At 41.7% G+C, this 20,319-nt stretch overlaps 2 protein-coding genes across 2 annotated transcripts in view; both read left to right on the plus strand.

Annotated features, from left to right (window-relative positions):
• Positions 1-5,926: 5,926 nt before the first annotated feature.
• ccr12a (chemokine (C-C motif) receptor 12a) lies at positions 5,927-12,956 on the plus strand. The gene is made up of 2 exons (XM_056392546.1): positions 5,927-5,995; positions 9,818-12,956. The coding sequence occupies exon 2, from the start codon at positions 9,832-9,834 to the stop codon at positions 10,924-10,926; it is 1,095 nt and encodes a 364-aa protein (XP_056248521.1). The 5' UTR covers positions 5,927-5,995; positions 9,818-9,831; the 3' UTR covers positions 10,927-12,956.
• A 2,813-nt stretch (positions 12,957-15,769) lies between these two features.
• The window catches only part of cntnap2b (contactin associated protein 2b), a 34,600-nt gene continuing 30,050 nt past the window's right edge, over positions 15,770-20,319 (plus strand). The window contains exon 1 of the mRNA XM_056392235.1: positions 15,770-16,220. Within this exon, the coding sequence (XP_056248210.1) occupies positions 16,139-16,220 (82 nt within the window). The 5' untranslated portion in view covers positions 15,770-16,138. The remainder of the gene's footprint in view (positions 16,221-20,319) is intronic.

The raw sequence follows: 20,319 nt of genomic DNA on the forward strand, positions 1-20,319 counted from the left end.
GTTACTAGTTTGAAAAAAAAGGTTTGCAAAGCAGAAGAATCGTCATCCACAAACACCCTTGTTTTTGAAAACGCTGAAAATGTGCACGTTACTGAGAAACTATTATCATAGTTTAATTTTCACAAATAAGAATGAAATATATACTGTATAGAACATGAAATATACACACTTGAAAACGCCATCCACGTATCGTTTGAGATTTTAGCGACGCTTCATCCTTCAGAGGACACGGCCTACAAAGTTGCGGCCCTACGTGTGCCAGCTCTTACCGACGCGACACAAAGTGCAGCTCCTGTCGCCTAGCAACCTTGACAACACATAGCTTTTTTCACGGAAACTTGTGGTTTATGGCCCTTTAGTATGGTAAGTGTGGTGAGCACAAGAGTGGCGTCCAGGAGATGCTAAGAAGTGATGAACCTGGGACTTGTTGTTCTGTGCTCAACTGCGACTTCTGAGGTTAAAAGCGCTGATATTCAGTGAATAACAAGTGTGTCCCAGCAGGTTCATCACTTGTTTCTTTTTAAGTTATTCTTCTTGATCCGTGCCGGCGACAGCCAGAGCCGGAAGCGAGTTGTTTTTGGGTTGTGCATACGTCCCATTCTCGTCAACGTGATATTTCAGAAATGCCGTGACTGAATTTCTTCAAGTTTAGCACAAACATTCACGAGGACTTAAAGGATGATCTGATTAGATCATGGTGGTCAAAGGTCAAGGTGACGGTGACCTCACAAAACACGGTTCGGCCTTGGGAACGCAATATCTCCGTAACGTCTCGAAGGAACCTCTTCAGGTTTTGCACAAATTTGCTCAAGGACAAACTGATTAGACTTTGGTGGTCGAAGGTCAAAGTTCAAGGTCATGGTGACCTCAGAAAACACTTTTTTAGCCATCAAGACTTCACACAGTAATAATGACAAAATTTTCTCACAAATGGCAGAGAGAGAGAGAGAGAGGAAAGTCTGGGAGAGAGAGAGGGGGGATGATGTGGTGCAGAGGGCCACGGGTTGGACTGGAACCTGGGCCCCTGCGGTCAGGATTACGCCTTCATGGTTTGTTGTGAGTTGCAGTGCACTGAGCTCTCAGGGCCACCGTAGCTTGGTTTTAACAGCTGTACCGTTAGCTGTTGAACTGAGCTGAAACACAATACTTAAATTTAACAGTGTGATCCTCAGGCTCTCTGTCCGTGTTAATGCTGCCATATTATGTTTATTACCGGCATGCAATGAATCGTGGGATAGGTTGGACCACGAAGGATCCACCTGTTGGAGTCTTCGTTGTCCAGGAAAGGAATTAGACATTTGAAGCAGCCTTTGAAATGGGGAAGTGTATATGCGCAGCTGTGATACCATCAGCCTTTGAAGGATGTGGCCCCTGAAGTGGGACACAGCTGTTATGGATAAAATGACATATTTTCAATTTAACTGTGACATTATAACGAATCTGTCATTTTAAAACCAAAATGAATGAAATGTAAATGTCACTTCAATCACAGGCTGTATTCACTGTTCTGTCTGTGGGAACTGATATTGTTTACTTGCAGATTATTGACCACACAGTTACATGTGAGAGATTTTAGCAGTTCTTACATCAGTGCTTTGCTGTGACTTTTACGGACAGGCACACACCCCCTAACCATAAACCACCATCTCAATGTGTGATGCAGTTTACTGCACTAAATGAGAAAACTGCATCAAACTAAAAGTAAAACCTCCTCATGACAGTAACAGCAGCAAACCTCTTTCTGCTCTCTACATGAACGTCTTCACCTTTCTGCTCTCCTTCCTTTCTGAAGAAGTATCAGGATTATTCCTTTGCACTGACACTAAACATATCAAATGTGCAGTATGCGGAGAATCCATGGCGATCTCCCTTCCAGGTCTTGCACAGAGAACTCTACACCTGTTAGGTATCAGCTCTTTCTACAGCCAAACTCCTAGATTCTAAGTTCCTGTGTCCTTGTGTTGCTCAAGCCTCCACTCTGACTGTTGTCTGCCTGTGTTCCAGCTTCAGCTCCACCCTGCCTTGCTTCACTCCTCATAGTGTCTACAAACCCCAGCCTGAGATCCAGCACCCAGCCATCTCCATCTCTCCATCGCCTTATTCCTAAGTTCTACAATAAACTGGACGGCCTCTGAGTCTGAGTTCTACCTTTGGGTCCGAACCACTAAACTTAATTTAAAAATGTAACAACACATTGATTAACAGAAAAGGGAAATATGTTAATGTGAAAACTAAAAAGCAGAACAGAATTAGAAGACATGGATATAATGTCACATGGTAAACTGTAATTATGTACATTTAATATGTATGTAAAAACCTTCCGTGCAAAAGAACAAGTTGACAGCTGCTGCACAGTACACCCTGACTAAACCAAGGTGATTACAAGGACAAGTTACTCAACTTGCTGCTGCCTCTTAACCAGTGGCGGCTGCTGGTCTTATAAGGAGGGGAAGCTCATTTTCGGCCTACATCATAAAATGTGTCCGTTTATTTATATGTAAATTCGCAGAGTGACAGAAGAGAGTCGCCAAACACAACGCTAGTCGTTTTTAACAAAGACAAAGTCGCTGAGGATCAGTAACGTCTCCAGATCAACTCCGAACGACGGAATGAAAAACTTGAAAACTGCTCCGGTGGATGCTGATACTTCAAGATCGCTGATTCGCTCATTTCGCTGTCAATCAAAAAGGGACTCAGCCTCAGACAGATCATCCAATCATCATGCAGAAGCCGAGCATCCGGGCCAGCCCACTGCCCCATAGACCCCCAGAGACGCTGAGCGTCCGATGGGCGGGACAAAGCCCAGCATTTATCCAATGACCGTCTAGTTTCGCTGCAGTGGAACAACCCACTCTCTGCTTCCCCAGTGAAGTCAGGAGACGCTCGGCGTCTACACTGTGTAAAGCTCTGTGGCGCTGCGGGGAGGAAGGAGAAGAAGTCGTGTCGGTTACCTGTGATAAGGAGCTGATTCTGAACAAAAGATGAACGTGTTCTAGCGCATATTTAGTCAATGAAATGTTCACACAACAGCACATATTTCACCACTTATTTTGATCTGATCTTAACGCGTAGGAAGAAAAGACTAAAGGAATTTTTCAAATGCACAAGTTCAGTTTCCACACACACACACACACACACACATCCACACATTCATAACAATGCTGCAGTACGATAACTGATCTCAGGACAGTGGAAGCTGAGTCGATGGTTACTATCGTAAAACTGCTGGTAATCAAACCAAGCATCAACCTCTGGGGCTGAAAAGTGAATCCTACACTGAAGTGACAACAACTGCAGTTCCTTGAGTTAGGGTTAGGAGACAGGGAATGCATTATATCAATGACGCTTTGACAAATATAGTTAGACAAGTGTGTGAGTGTATGTGTGTGTTTTGAGTACCGTGATAACGTAGTGATGCTGAGTACTGATTTAATAATGTAGTAATAACTACTGAGTAGCGATGTGATAATGCAGAGATGACTGAGCACTGTTTCACAGTGGATGATCTGACTCGACATTTCTCTTCATGTAGAGACAGTGAGTAAACAAACTGCCTGCTACAATCTGTCCTGTGTGTTTGTGTGTTTATAGTTCAAGTTTAATGAATGTATTTGTCATTCAGACGTTCAGTGCGCTGTCACAACATACAGCAGTTCAGCAATAAAGAAAAACCTCAGCAGCCTAGCGAGGAGCGGCTGGAAGGGAGTTTCTTTCCATGTTTATGTTATTTATATTATATATGGAAATTATGTAACAATTTAATGAGATAAAAAAAAGACTGATTAGGTAACACTGTTTTACTGACACAGTCTCACATAGTAGTTCTATTTTGTGTGTGCGTGGGAGAAATGTGAGATACTGATAAAGAAAATGGTTTGAGAGGAAATGAGCTGGTGTTTAACACCTTTGTTTCAGAGCTGTCAGTTCCAGGAAGGAAATCAAGAAACCCTAATATATGTAAATATTTTCATCTTCATCCTCATGTGTGTGAAGGTGTGTGCGTGTCAATCAGTTCAATCAGTTTCCTTTAAATAAACCTCCTCACCATATTTCTTCTTTCTCTCAATAACTAAATGTGGAAAATGGGAGGTGGGAGGGAGGCTCATCGACCAGTCAGCAGGACTCTGAGTCTAGACCGGAGGATGTAGGATGTAGCATTGTCATCTTTGGTATCTGAATTAGTAAGGTGTTGGTTCATGCTACATTTTTTTTTTCACACACACACACACACACACACACACACACACACACGGCATCTACTTAACATCTCTTTAAATGTCCACCTCAGATCAAAGAATACATGCAGTCACTGCTCTGGAAATACCCTTCAGACCACCCAGACACCCCCCCCCCCCCCCCCCCCCCCAGCCCTCCATTTTGCTACCAAGGCCACTACCCAGGCCTCCAATCATGTTCACCCCAGGACTCTTCCCTCCTTCCATTGGAGGCCATGTGGGGGCGACTGCAGCTTCCACCACCTGTTAACCATGGGCTGCTTTTCCCTGTAAACGTACCCATACTGGAGGCAGGGGCAGACTGCAGACTTTAACCAAATATGCCCTCTCTCTCTTTCTGGTTTCAGAAGAGCAGGAAGGAGAACTGAAATACCAAGAGGTAGTAAAGAGGAAGAGTAAAGGAAACTGTATCAGATAAGATCTCTTTCATTTTTAGCGAGAAGTTGAGCACTTTTCCTCACAATAAGCCCTTATTGCTAAACTGTCAAACTATTTGGTGATTCTTATCTTATAATGCTCTTAAATTTCCTCTCTCTGAAGAAAATATATAATTGCCTGGAGTTGGTGTGGAATATGACAAATAAAACAGGCAGCTCCTACGTGGAGAAATATTATAGCAGTATAGTCAACGTTATTACACAGAAGACAACACTTATTTTAAGTAGTAAAGAAACAAATTAAATCTTATTTTTCAGATTGTACCACATGATGAAAGGCCTGTTTGCTGTGTAACAGCTTATAGCATATAGTATAAAGGTAGATGTCAATGTGTTCTTTAATTATAAAGCAGATCTAGGTTCTATATTAATACAGTCTAGGAGATATGTTGGGTTTTATACCCCAAGCAAACACAATTGTTATAGAAGTGGTTTTTTTTGTATTGGAATATTTTGACACAAATACATGAACCATTTTTATCACATTTACACACCCTGTAAGAGGAAGAGACAAAGAAATCCAGAGATCAATATTTTTCCTCAGCTTGTCTGACTGAACACAAAAGTTGTTTTTAAATTAGAGTTCGGCATTTAGAGGAGGACACCAGCCCAGATAAGTAAATTGTCTTTAACTGTTTCAAAGGGAAAAGATTCAAGAAAAAGAGGATCCAGATCCAGAAATGCATGTTTCCTTCAATTAACCGAGGCTCTCAAAACAACTGATTGAAGGTCCCATAGAGTCTAAAGGTAGATGTCCATGTGTTGTTTGATTATAGATCAGGTCTAGCTTCTATATTAATACTGTGAAAGTATCAAAGCCTCAGTCCACAGAGAAATGCACACAGCCTGTATTCAGAAACTGAGCCTTAAAACCAGCCGTCAGGACTTCTGCAACTTTGTGATGTCACAACAAAACAGTCACTGCCCTCAGCCATGCCCCAGGCCCCGCCCACCCGGACCCACCATCCAACCTTGCAGGATTTAGTTTCTCTGAGTGTAATCTTTACTGTAGTTTTATTGGGTCACTTTTCGTTCTTAAAACCACAAATATATCTTCTCATGAATCAACACTTCAAATAGCGTCAAATATGAACTTTTACATCAACAGTGGTTGTAGCCAACAGACAGCTGATGTCTATGTGGTTGCTGACTGTCACTGATATCATTTAACTACCACAGGAACCTTGTACTTGTGTATACACTCGTCTGGTTTAGGACAGCCCCTTCACCAACTTAATCAGCTGCAGTGAACAGCCCAAGTCACTTGTTGTACTGCTGCTGCTGCTGCTGCTGCTGCTGCTGCACACCCACTAAGATCCACTGGTGAGTTCATTTATCCTTAATGACAGTGACTTTAAAAGTAATGGGAATTTGTTTGTTTGTTTTACATTCATCTGTATTATGAGATGTACATGTGTATAATTTAGTTAGTGCTTGTCTGATACTGTGGCATTTTAATCTCTGAAATTCGTGGTGAAGTTGATTTGTCCCTTTAAAATGCATGTTTTTATGAGATAAGATAAAGGAGTTGTGGTGAGATGAACTTTCATTGAAAATACTGCGATGACTCAAGCATGTCTCACAAGTGTTTTGTATTGTTTTTGATCACCTGGAAATGACTCCATCAGTTTGTTGAGTGATTCAAACTAAAGTCATGGTTTAGCAGCTAATGTCAAACTGCAGAACTGTGAAGAGTAACAGGAACAGTGAAAACTACACATCTGTAGTTCATTATAAATCACTATAAAGCACTGATTAATCTAATTATTACAACTTAAGGCAAACACCAACACAGCACTTAACATGAGTGAATAGTGTCAAGTTTTCAGGAGTCTTATTTATAATCTGAAGATTTCTTCTAGTCTTCATAAATTGCAGTAGCAATGTGTAAATGAAGGAAAATCTGATTTTAAATACTGATTAAACTCCATTGATCTGTTAGAATTTAGGACAAAAATCATTAACTAACTCCACCTTTTAATAAAATCAAAAAATGCACTTTAGGTCAAAAATATACTATTCACTGTGGTTTGACTGAAAAGAAGGAATCCTGATAGGTAACAAGTTTTATAAGGTACATAAATATTAATATAAATAATAAAAACAGATTTGATTGCTCATCACAAAGGGAAAACATGTATATTTATTATCAAAATTTACATCTGCATTAATACTATATAGAAACACAAAGCAAAAAAAAAGAAAAAAAGAAAAATACTGAAGATGATGATGCAACAAGTCAGGGACAGGAAATGAGCGTCTGTGCTCCTTCACATTAACTCACAGCGCAGATAGATTAGACTGAATCTGTGGAAGAACCCATGAAATGTGAATAAATCTAATTATTGCATCTACTTAGCAACTTATCATAAATCCTCAAAATGGTTCACTGAGTGCTGTCATGAAAAAAAAAAAAATCAACTACAAAAACAGCACAACCTCATCATGTGCCAGAATAATTATCTCTATGATAAAAACCATAAATGAATATACAATGTCAAACAGTTGTAGAAGAAAATAAACTCACAGCTTTCTGAGGGCTACAACAGAAGTGCTGCTTCCATCAGACAAACTGCACAGAGGAGAGTGAAGAACTACTTCCTGTCTCCTATTACGACCTCGTACAGACTTTAAAGTGACACACCACGCTGCCTCACACCAGGATTTAAAACTGTGAAATATCACAGTGAAATGAATGAATTCAACTGGCATCACAGTGATTCACACAAATGATCCATGCAGAATTCAACTTTGATGAACTTTGACATTAGAGCTGTTGACCAATAGCGTGGCAAGCTGACAGAGAGCTGGAGAGTCCAAAATAAAGGAGGCTATCTTTACTAGCTGTGTTGCACCATTCACTTTTTAGTCTTTTAAATGAACTTAATCAACTTTATTGTCCCATTAGTAGCAAAGCTAGGCTAATGAGCTCTGAGAGATTTATTTCCATATTCAATTACTTTTTAATGGAAGAATTCTGCACAAGGGTGAAAAAAATGCCAGGAGGTAAGCAGAATATAAGCAGAAACAGAAGTAAGCAGAATATTAGACAGGAAATAAATATGACCTGAAGGCTGACTAGTGAATTAACGGTTAGCATGCAAGCTAGGGCAGCTTCACCATTAGCCTGTAGGGTCGCGGTCGCTATGTACCAGGATTCCAGCCCTGCATATGTCACTGTGCTGTGTGACCCCATTAAACAGTAAAGACCCACTGACGGTGGCCCCATTGGAAAAATGGTCTAAAATCTTCAACTTTATGCAAATGAGTGCAAAATTCACAGCTATGCACCGTTTTGCCAAAAAACTGACAACAAAACAGCAAAAAAGCAGCAGTGGTCATATTATTTTTTCAGCCCTGGTTACATGTGGTAACCATCAGATAGTCACTGAAAATACTGAAAAAATTAATTTGGAGCTTATTATTTCACACCTGCTGCACAGCAACAAAGGTGGACACCACTGATCAAGATTACAACATGGTAGCCCTCTGCTGTCATTACTGTGGCTTATCTTTGACCTCAGCACTCTGGGTCAGATTTACTGCAGCTTTTGTGACAGTTTTTCAGATGTGATGCAGTCTGCTGCAGCAGGCTGGAGTGTTTGCAGGGTGCCTCTCCTCACTGCAGCAGCTTCAAAGTGCCCTCAGAGGTATTCTCCATGATGTCTGTCTGCCTGCAGTGATAGAATATTTGCCATTGGGACAAACCAATGGTGAAATTGAATATTTCCAAAAACTGTACCAACTATAAAAGCTGAGAGCGATAGGGCAGGAGTTTTAATGAGGCAAACGTGATGTGCATCTTGCAAAGAAGAAGAGCGGAGTGGAGTGCACAGTTTGGGAAATATTGGGTATAAACACTGGGCACAAATCTGACCATCAACCTACAGCAATATTGATGGGCTAGCATGTTGTAGAGGTGACCCATGTTTTGTTTTTCCCATTTCATTGACACTTTGGATGTAGCGATGGTGTTAACAGAGTAGGAAAGACATTAATCTCAGGGTTGGTGATCTGATACTCCTCAGAGAGTCTAGCCTACTCTTTAAGTTCAGAGGTAAAGAATATAAGACTCACCCCTGTTAAGATGAAACTGAGTCATTTCTGGGAACAAGTATTGCACACCAGTTGAGAGAGTTAGGAGTTTTTTTTTGCTGCTGAACTAAGCAGTTTCTCTTCTCTGTTTTGAGGACCTAACAAGAAAAAATCAACATAAGATGATGGAACAGACATGAATCATTAAGTTATTTCATAAGAAGACTCTAAGTGTTCATCATGTAACAGCTGCTCCTCTTAATTTCTACGGGTAAAACACAGCACGGTCACAAATCCAGCTCATCAATACGAGATAGAAAACCTTCCGGCTTATTCCAATCCTGAGTATCTGAAAGGGAACAGACTGAAGCTGTGTCCCAATTCAGGAGCCACCTCCATCAGAGGCTGCGTTTGACCGGGGACATTTCCAGTTCAGCACTCAATACATCATTAAAATATCTAATAAATATAAAATAAAAAGGGGAATATTCCCAACAGACAGTAACTGTTACACTGTAATAAATTATGGTGAAGGATGACTGATAAAACATCGAGAACCTACCTTTGAGGCAGTTGTGAAGTCTGATTGTCTATGTATTCCTCATTATTTATATTTAGTACGTAAGGGTCCGCAGATCAAAATAGTTAAAGTGTTGTGCATAAAAGTATTCCAGGTTCTGAATATTGTAGACAGTCTGGCAACTTCTAACATAAAAAGTTTTTCAAGTTCAGGTTGGGGGGCTTTGGGTATGTTTTTGTTATTTCACTGATGAACGCCTAACCAATGGGTGAGCCAGCTAACCTTTTCTCTGCCTAGAGACAACAAAAATTGGATGAATCTATTTTGATGGTTTTACCTTCACTTCTGAAGCTGCTATAGCTAGCATTCAGCCCACCTTGTTAGTAAGTTAAGAGTAAGTAAGTAAGTAAGTTAGGGGTCAGTTCCCGTTTTTGGCCGGCCCCGGAAAATGTGGACATCTGGTCACCCTACCTTAGAGGCTACTCTAGATCAAAGTGTGTTTCTCAAAGTGTGGGTGCAAATAGTGACGGGTGTTATTATTATTAGCAGCAAATAGACTGACCTAGGCCTTTCACATCTCTGTGCCACAGGTAAAACTGCAACCATGAGTATCAGCTATGACCAAGACGATTACAAGGCTTTCTTTGATCTCTTCGGTACCAACGATACCGACACGACTGACCCGAACTACGTGGTCGGCAAGACTGTCAAGCTCTGCTCAAAGATGGATGTCAACAAGTTTGGTGCGAGATTCATCCCAGTTTTCTACTATGTCAACTTCCTCCTGAGTTACCTTGGCAATGGGCTTGTCCTCTTCATCATCTGCAAGTATGAGAAGCTCCACACGGTGACAAACATTTTCCTCCTGAATTTGGTCCTCTCCAACTTCCTCTTCGCCATCAGCCTTCCCTTCTGGGCGACGTACCATCTGTCTGAGTGGATTTTTGGCATGGCTCTGTGCAAGATGGTCAGCAGCGCCTACTTCATCGGCTTCTACAGCTCCATCCTCTTCCTCACGCTAATGACATTTGATAGATACCTTGCAGTGGTGCATGCAGTGGCAGCTGCCAAGAACAGGAAGAAGGTGTACGCCATCATTGCGTCTGTGATAGTTTGGGGCATCAGTATTGTAGCGAGTGTGAAAGAGCTGGTTCTCAGAAATGTGTGGAAGGATCAGTTCAATGGGCTGCTGTGCGAGGAGTCCGGATACTCCGCCAGCACCATGGACCGCTGGGAACTAGTCACTTATTACCAACAATTCCTGCTCTTCTTCCTCCTCCCTCTCTTCATGGTGATGTACTGCTACATCAGCATCACTGTCCGCATCATGTCCACCCGCATGAAGGAGAAGTGCCGCGCCATCAAGCTTATATTTGTCATCATCTTCACCTTCTTCGCCTGCTGGACACCCTACAACATCGTCATCCTCCTTAAAGCCTTACAGATCTCCAGCACCAGTAACGACGACTACACATGTTCAGACACGGAGCGCTTGGACTACGCCCTGTATGTGACCCGGAACATAGCCTATCTGTACTGCTGCATCAGTCCTGTGTTTTATACATTTGTGGGGAAGAAGTTCCAGAGCCACTTCAGACGGCTGGTAGCCAAGAACATCCCCTGTCTGAAGAGACACATCAGCCTGAGCAGCCAGAGCACCAGGAGCACATCACAGAGGACACCATACTCTGACTACTAGACACACACACACACACACACACACACACACACACACACACTATACAATCACATGCAATGTAAAAACTTACCAAATCACAGAGGGCTATTACCACTATTAGTACTAGAAGGAGACACACACATTCTTGTACTTCAATCTTTGTGAGCACACTCATTGACATAATGCATTCCCTGGTGCCCACATAAACCTAATTCTAACCCTAAAACAAAAATGTCCTCAATATTTAGGTAAATGCTTTGTTGGTCCTCACTATGTAGCATTTAAGCATTTACAAGTCCACAACTTACACACACACACACACACACGCACTGTACAATTATATGTACACCACAACAATGTAAAAACTTACCACATCACAGAGGATACCACACTGAGTACTAGAGAGAGATTCACACACATTCTTGTACTATCTGTCTTTGTGAGGACACAAAAATGTTTTTGTATGTCCTCACTTTGTAGTATTCAGACACACACACACACACACACACACACACACACACACACACACACACAGCCCAGATAGCAAAATGAAACTTCTGGTCCAACATACTGTACAATCACATGCACACCACAACACAGCAATGTCAAAACTCACCACATCACAGAGGACACCACACTCTGAATACTAGACAGACAGACACACACACACACACACACACACACACACACACACGCATATATACACACACACACACCCCAGATAGCAAAATGAAACTTCTGGTCCAACATATACCTGGGTGCTCGGCCCAAGTCTGGCCCATACACTTCCACATCTGGGCAGAGTCTTTCTTTGTGCGCAACAGAATTGATCCAGATGTGGAAGTAGCATCTTACAGCCATGCTGTATATGGGCCAGATTCGGGCCGGTGAATTGGGTGTATATTGGGCCAAAATGAAACAAGCATGTGGCCCAAGTATGGGCTTGATTTAGTTTGCTATATGGTACACACACACACACACACACACACTGGACAATCACATGCAATTTAAATTCATATTCTCTGGCATAAGTGTGGATTACAGTTTGTTAGGATTTATAAATACATGCATTAACAGCTTTTCAAGGAAAAACTGAAGCTGTGACAACAAACTGTTATTTTCTGATTAAGCTCTTTTCTAAATAAGAAAGTTCAGTTTATTTGTGATCTTCGGCTGGGGATCAGAACTTTACTTCCTGTCAGATAATCAGTTGTAAACAATCAATTCTTCTTTAATCATTAACTTCATTAGATATAGGAAGTGTATCAGTATGAAGACTGCGTCACTTAAATCTTCTATTTCTCAGATTGAACTTTTATCAGCTTTTATCATGCTGTGTTTTTAGTATTCATAAGAAACCCTTATTTGAAAAGGTTACATGCTTAGGCTTGTGTGTGTTTTTATACATGTTTTTATTTTATTTTATACATACATACATCATCAGCTCTGTAAGCTACTGTACACAGCTACAGAGTGATTCTGCTGTTGTTCATATGTGGATATAGTGTGAGTCTGGTCATTCCCTGAAAACTGGTCATCCATTGAAAATTGAAAATTTTACCAATATGGAAATTTTTGCCGTCAATCAAAACAATACCACAAGATGGAGTTTGGTGATATTGTGGGATCATGGGAGTTGTTGTCTTCACCGCCATTGCAGTCAGCTATTCAGTCATTCAGGAGGTTTTTACCTGGAACTCGTGTCCTCCTCTCCATAACAAACACATGGTCCCATTAGTTCCTACTGAAGACATAAGTCTTTCAAATCATCCCACAAAGTTTTCACTGAGCATTATTTAACCCCCCCACTCCCCAGCAGGAACTTTTACTGATACGAGAGTGGAGGCGGAAGGACACAGACATTAATCTGTCACTGTTAAAGGCCATTTTTTCATGAGGAGCTTTAGTCCATATTCCTGTGTGCATTTCTTCTTCAGACCTGCTCCTGGTCCCATCTTGTTGATTCTGTGTACATGTTTGCAGAGATATATTTGTCCAAGTGCTTTAAAATGAAATGTATCATATCCTTTCAATAAACATGACAAACCGTTCCCCTGTGACATCTGTCCTTTTATGGGATCTATCCGTCCCTCTGCTGTCGTGGTTTATGGGCTTGGACGAACGATATGAGCGTTTCCCTTTTCTGACAGAACATCTGGAGCAGCTTCCTGTCAGCCAAGCACATTTTTCTGGTGAATCATAGTGGTCAGGTCCGGAGAAACAACATGAAATAATGATATACAGTGTGAGTCAAATAAACAGGCTCTTTTAAACAGCATAGCAACAGCACTGAAAGTGCAGTGATAACTTATTGGTGATTTTGGTTACACCAAAAACGTATTAGAAATGTATATCTTTTTAAATGATCGTGTCATATTCATATGTAGTGTTGTACTTCTATCAGAAAAGAGTCAAAGTCAGTCAAAGAGTCAGTGGCAGATATATTTTGCCTTTTAAGCTCCAAAACCCCTGCGTCCTACATGTCCCATGATGCAGCTGGGTAGTGTTTCTAGTTTAGCCCCATCCTGACTGATAAACGCCTTTCAGTCTTTCATCTGTCCAGTTTATGATGCAGGTTTTTTCTTGTATTTATAAAGTTACCCAAGCTGAGATAACCCTGTTCACATCATCATGACATCATCAGGGTTATTTTTTTTTGGTTTGTCAAAGCTCCTCCACAGACACAGAAGGTCACTACACAGCTGTTTTTACAGGCCCTTGTTCACATGTTTCCATGGTATTCACTGTTTGTTCTCTTTTTCTTTATATTTTTAGACATAGTGAGTATTTATAGTAATTCGTAAAGTATTTTCATTCCAACTGTCACATGTCACTTCCTGTCTCCTTACATTTCCTCCTTCTACAATGACAATCAATATATCAACAAAGTGAGCGCAGATATGATATTGTTGATAACAAAAATACTGGATTATGGAGAATAATACAAAGAGGAGGGACAACAGGAATTGACAGTGGGGACCACAGAAGACGAAAGGCAGGGCGGTGAACTTACATGGTGTAGGCAGACAGGGCCTTTCTAATGTTGTAAATGTTGTGTAAATATATAAACAGGAAGTTACTGTACATAAGCCAAGACACAAATGTGCAGAATGAACAATAAGCAGATCTGCACCAACCAGTTCATTCTCCATACAGTTCGCGGCCCTGGGTTCCACAAGAGCCAGCTCATTCTCCGGCTTCTCGTTCCCTTCAGTTCACACTCTCAGCCCCCCCGAGTCAGACACTCATACATCACCAGTCACACAGTTCCCTCCACAGCTGGAAAACCAGACAACAGCTGGAAAGGACGGCTGTCCTTTACCTCTGTAGACAGCGTCACAGAAAAACATCTCACCCCCTCACCTCTGACCTCTGCATCCATCCTCTATGTTTAGGCTGTGCTGCCCCCATGGCCGACTTAAAGTGACAATCTGAAGATGTTCATCAGTGTCTTTTAATGACCTACTGATTAAATGATATACGAGTCCTTTACAGTTGTATGAGCTGGGTTTCTGCCATGACAAAGACAAAATCCCATGGAACTCAAGCGTGGTTCACAAATCCTGTGTCAGCCCCTACCAGCCACTGACCGAACACATCAGCTGAACCTCTGGTACGTATGGATTGAGGAACGGAGGCCACAGCTGACGCCGGCGCAGAGGCGGAAATATGTACGGTATGAATTCATGCAGCTATGATATGTAAGTAATAGAACAATAATATGTACAGTGTGGACAGAACCAGTGTCCTTATGTAACATACAGTACAGAGAGGAGTCAGGTTTGTGTGATGGATCACGGGAAGTGAAAATAAAGACAGCAGCATCAACTAAACAGTATGAGGTTCACAGTTCAGAGGAGAGAGAGAGAGAGAGAGAGAGAGTGTGTGTGTGTGTGTGTGTGTGTGTGTGTGTGTGTGAAATGAAGACTAAAGCTAGATAGTTGTTTGTGGATGTGTGCCTTTGTGTCTTTAGGGATGTGGATGGTGTATGTGGAGCGGGGGCTGATGGGAGGATTCACCATGGTGACAGCTGCAGGGAAGAAGCTGCTCCTGAGGATGCTGGGAGCTGGTAGCACCTCCTTCAGGTTGGGAGGGGAAAAAAACAGTCCATGTCTTGGGTTCGTGAAGACAGTCATGATGGAAATGATGGTAGTGGTGTTAAAACAAGTGTTTTAATGTTTCATAGATACCCTGCTCCAGTGTTAGCTACAGTCCTCAAACTGGGCCCAGTGGAGACCTGAGATCTTAGTGGATTTGATCTGCTTCCTTGAGGTGCTGCTGTAGGGCCGGACGACTACCAATAACCTGCATCAAAGGTCCAGGATAGATTTTTCATATTGATTCTTATTTCATGCCTGCTGATGTTTTTTTAATGTGTGGTATCTTTATACTGAGATTTAGATGTAAAGCCCCTGTGGGTAAGACATCCTGTTCTGTCCTGTTCTATTCTGTTCTGTTTTATTCTGTTCTATTCTGTTGTGTTCTATTCTGTCCTGTTCTGCTCTATTCTGTTCTGTTCTATTCTTTTCTGTTCTATTCTATTCTGTTCTGTTCTATTCTGTCCTGTTTTATTCTGTCCTATTCTGCCCTGTTCTATTCTGTTGTGTTCTATTCTGTTTTATTCTGTCCTGTTCTATTCTATTCTGTTCTATTCTATTCTACTCTTTTCTGTCCAGATCTATTCTATTCTGCCCTGTTCTATTCTTTTCTGTTCTATTCTGTTGACTTCCATATCTCATAAATGACACAGACTGAGCTTTGTGTTCTCTGGTGCGGACCCTTCAGGCCGTTCTGCCCCCCCCCCCTCGTCTCAAGGAGCCCTGCATTGTTAGGGATACATACAGGACCGTACCAAGTGCGGCAGAGACCGGGGGTGTATTGATTAGTCCGGCAGTTCTGTGGTTAGACAGCCCCTGTCTGTCTGTCTGACCATGCACCTGGAGCCCGAGGCCCGGCCCGCAGCACAACCGCGTTCCGTTCACAGGCTGGTCCCGGAGGTTGCTGGTGAAACCCCGCTGGAGTGCCGCTGGGCAGGCTGATAGGAGAGGGAGAGGAGGGGAGACAATACGCGCAGGGCTCAGCGGGCGGACAGCCATTGCTTTTTGCTCTCGCTGCTAATAAAGAAGAAAGCAGCGTCTCGGCTGTGTATCACCGGAACAACAGACAGCAGCCCTGCACCGAGACCCGCCTGGACCCGCTCTATTGTCTTCGATCGTGTGGATTTTCTGGGAAGATGTCTTATGTGACTGCGCTGTTGTTGCTGCCAGTCCTGTGTGGCAGCATCAGCACCTCCAGCGCTGCAGCCTCAGCATCCCGTAAGTAGGCTAATAAACACACACGAGCGCGCGCGCGCGCACACACACACACACACACACACACACACACACTTATGCACAAACACACGTGCACACACACACACACACACGCACATACTAGCAACCATGGCTAATTTGGTGGCTTGCTCTCTGTGCAGTCAGGGATGTGGACTACAGTCAGGACTCATGGGGCCAGAGTACCAGCATATAAACAGCAGGGCTACAGTGCTGTAGTGATAACACACACACACACACACACACACACACACACACACACACACACACACACACACACTGTCATCATCAGGACTTCTGAGGAGGAACACATGAACTCTGTGTGTTTATGAGTCCACAACAGTTCAGTCAGTGTCTCAGTAACATATGAAATCTGTGCAAAACCCCATAATGACCATTTCCTTCATCCGTGTTCCACAAATACAAGGAGCCTCTCACACAATATTTTCCATTTTCTTTATCTAGCAGCTCTAATACATGGTCTATAACACTGTAGTTCAGTGTTTATTAATGTACTTGTTGGCCTTGATAACGCAGTTGACCTGGTAACCCCTGACACCACACATGTGAAATTCCCACTAAATAAACCTTGAGGTGAAGCTGTTTTCTAAACAGAATAAATCAGTTATAATAACATATAATAACATATAATGATATGCTATTCCACGGGACTAGTGTGCTATAAAGTGTGCGGTTCGTTCACAGGCACTTTAAAGTTGTTAAAACTAACACCTAACACTGTGTTATCAACATTCATTAACTGTTTATTCACCAGTTATTCATGTTTCATGGGTTCAGTCATAGTTGTTGAAATACACATAAAAACACCTGAAAATGTGTTTATGTCTGCATACAACCAGCCTGTGTTATAATGTGTTGTGATCCATTACATAGGCTACTGCTGAGAAGTGATGACCCTGATGATGTCATCAGGGTTATTCTGGGTTATTTTGGCTTGAGAAACTTTTAAAAGAGAGCCTGCTGTGTCTTTAAAATAAACTAAGATAAGAAATTCAATTAATTGAAAGGGCATGGATGGTCTAATGAAAGATACTGTTGAGATGCATTATGGATATTGAAGGATCTAAGCTACAGTTAGGAGCTGTTAATTAGCTTACAATTTGAATATTATGGAGCCTTTTCTCTCCTGCTCACTGTTCCACCAGCTGCCGTATGCACTCGAATACTAGTGGCCGATTGTGCTGTGCACAAAAGACGCAGTCCCTCTAACTTTTTAGATATCAGAGTCTTGACAGTCAAATAACTCACTGTTGGCTGAAAATAAGAAAAACACGGTCCCACCTCAGAGTCAGATAACAACGTTGACATCAATTTAATCTGTGTGTGTCCAGAGTTTGTCTGTGGTTGTTCTTAGTGTAGCATAGCACAAAGCACACAGAGTTCACAGTTGTCTTATTTACACCTCTGTATCTGACACATGTAGAAATAAAAACACAACTGTATGATTTAATGCGACCCCTGGTTTAGGTGCAGTTAGCAACTATAGACTGTATATAAAGATGGGTGTAGCCTCAGTGACCTCAACCATAGGCTCTTGAAGAGTGAGCTGCTCCACCGTTGCCATCTTGGCAGTGTCTGACTCCACCTAACTCCCACCTAATCCAAAAATGGGCAAAGAGGAGTGGCGTGTGTGGAGCTAAAACTTCGGTGCATGGTGGTTTAATAAGTCTGGCAAGCAAACACTCCAGTTAGCATCATTAGCACAGCTGGCTGTCTTGCTCAAAGGCTAACCCAAGGCTAACTCATTTGCTGGCTAATTAGCTAGTTAACAAGCTAAGCTAACAAGTTAGGTAAGGTGAGCACAGACACCAATACCTGCTAATTAGTGCTAACATATAAATAAAATAATAGTAGAACTTCACAAAAACAGGAGCACAGACTTCCTCATGTACTGTTGGTCAATTAACCAACAAGTCAAATTATCTGTCCGATATTTACATGAAGAATCATCCAGAAGAACCAGCACCACAAACACAGAGAGCTCATGTTCAGCGACTCCAACTAGCTGAGGTGACACCGAGCAGACAGCTAGCAACTAGCTAACTGTGAGGCAACCTCCTGTTCAAGAGGCCACGCCCTCAGTTCTCCATAACTTTAAGCCTTAATAAAATGTAAACAGGTGAGTTATATAAACAGGTGTCATGAAGGAGGAAATTAGCTCTAGAGACTAAAACAGTTTTTGTAGCAGTTGTAAATGTAAACATGTTTATTTCTGCTGTAAAGTTGGACATTTTAACATGGGAGTCTATGGGGATTGACTCACTGTTGGAGCCAGACTCTAGTGGTCATTAGTGGAACTGCAGCTTTTGGTTTCTTCAGTGTTGGCTTCACTTTTCAGCCTCGGACTTTGATGCTTGTTTACAACGTGCAGCATCTCACAAGTCGTTCCTCACAGAGAGGATTCACTGACTGTTTTAAAGGCACTTGGTGGCTTGGTATCTTTCTATCCATCTGTTTTGAAATTTAAACCGAAAAAGTCAAAATATTGCTAAAAAGGTTTTACATATGAGCTGGTGGAAAAGTTGTCATGTTTTTGTTTTGGATAAGCACTAATTAAATGATTTATCAGAGCTGCTGGTGTTTGAATCTTCTCTCATGAAGGTAAATCATGGGAGCATTCACTCACTTGTCAGTTAGTTTGCTAAGACTGCTGAATATTACTTAAAATTGTCCTGAAAATGATCAGTGTTGACGGAGGGAGGACAGCTACAGTTGGATTATTATATTGACAGTTGCTGCCCAGTTGTCCCAGGTTGGAGGGCTCGCAGCCATTTTTACACGATGGCTTTCTTGTTTGCCGCCAAAACTAAAAAGGATTCATCCTGTGCCATCAGTTTATCTGGGATTTCTCCCAAGTATAATGACAAAGGAGCAGTCAGTGTCTGTTCCAAATATTTAATGACCTCTGTAGCTCTCTCTTGACTATAGGACATATTTGATGGACAAAATAAATTCTAATAACCTGCCATTTTTTAAACTTATTTTGTTTTGTTTGTAAGAGCACTGGTGTATAAATTTTAACTTAAGGTTCACAAGGTTTTAGATTATGTTCTTCCAACAGTTGCTCTATCTAATGTTGTGTGTCTCTGTCTTTGTTTTTTCTATCACCTTTGCAGGTCTCAGTTATAGTCAGAGATCTTTAAGCTGACCCTGTGCCTCTCAAAGGGATATTGACTCTCCCTTTGCTGTCAGAACCTCACATCCCTCTTTTCTCCTCCCCTCTCCTCGTATCCATGTGTCCTGGACAGAGCGCAGTTTGTTTTTGAGTTTTTGTAGAGTTCATTGTCCTCAGTAGCCTCCTACAAATGTAATTAGACGTGTGCTCAAAATTTTATTTACCAATTTAAAGTCATTAGAACTGGGTCCAGGGCTGTTTTCCATGCCAGACCTTATTGAATTGTTGTTTGTCTTTATCAGTTTTGTGAACAGCAGATGGCTTTTGTTTTAAGAAACTCAGCACTTCTCTGCTTCTCTCACTGGGCGTCTTGACAGACCAGCTGGTCAGTGCTTTATATACAGTAGGTGTAGTGATGCTGGAGTGCACTGTAACAACGCTTTGCCACCTTTTCTTTTATCCAAGTGAGGAAACAGAATATTCTCAGTTCACACAATCCAGTTGAAACTCGTTGCTTCCTTGCTGCTGGAAAATAAAAGGTAGCTTAACTACATTTTCATAGGCAAGCCTATTAAATGAATTTCATCTCTGCCTGCACTGCAACCAGGGCTGTCTGTAACTTTTTTGGGGCCCTATGCAAACTCTTGTTTGAGTACGCACCAAATCTGCATCATATTCCTCATACATACAAATATGACCAAATGCTACTTTTTACACATAAAATTTGATGAAAACAACGTGTCCTAAATGTCGGTTTTGAAGAGATATTTACAAAGCATTTTCTTCAAACTTGAATAAAAACATTACAACATCGGTTATTACCATAAACACACATACGCATATCAACCTCCTTAAGAACTGATTGCAGCTATTGAGGTTATGCTTTTCTCTCCATCCTTACCAATAAGGCCTTGGTCGTTATGGTTACGGAGGATAGAAGTGGCTCCA

Source organism: Seriola aureovittata, chromosome 12, assembly GCF_021018895.1.
Source record: "Seriola aureovittata isolate HTS-2021-v1 ecotype China chromosome 12, ASM2101889v1, whole genome shotgun sequence".
NCBI classification, from domain to species: Eukaryota; Metazoa; Chordata; class Actinopteri; order Carangiformes; family Carangidae; genus Seriola; species Seriola aureovittata.

Excerpts from the sequence above, each read along its gene's own strand:
- ccr12a (XM_056392546.1), top strand. The coding sequence starts at position 9,832 with ATGAGTATCAGCTATGACCAAGACGATTACAAGGCTTTCTTTGATCTC.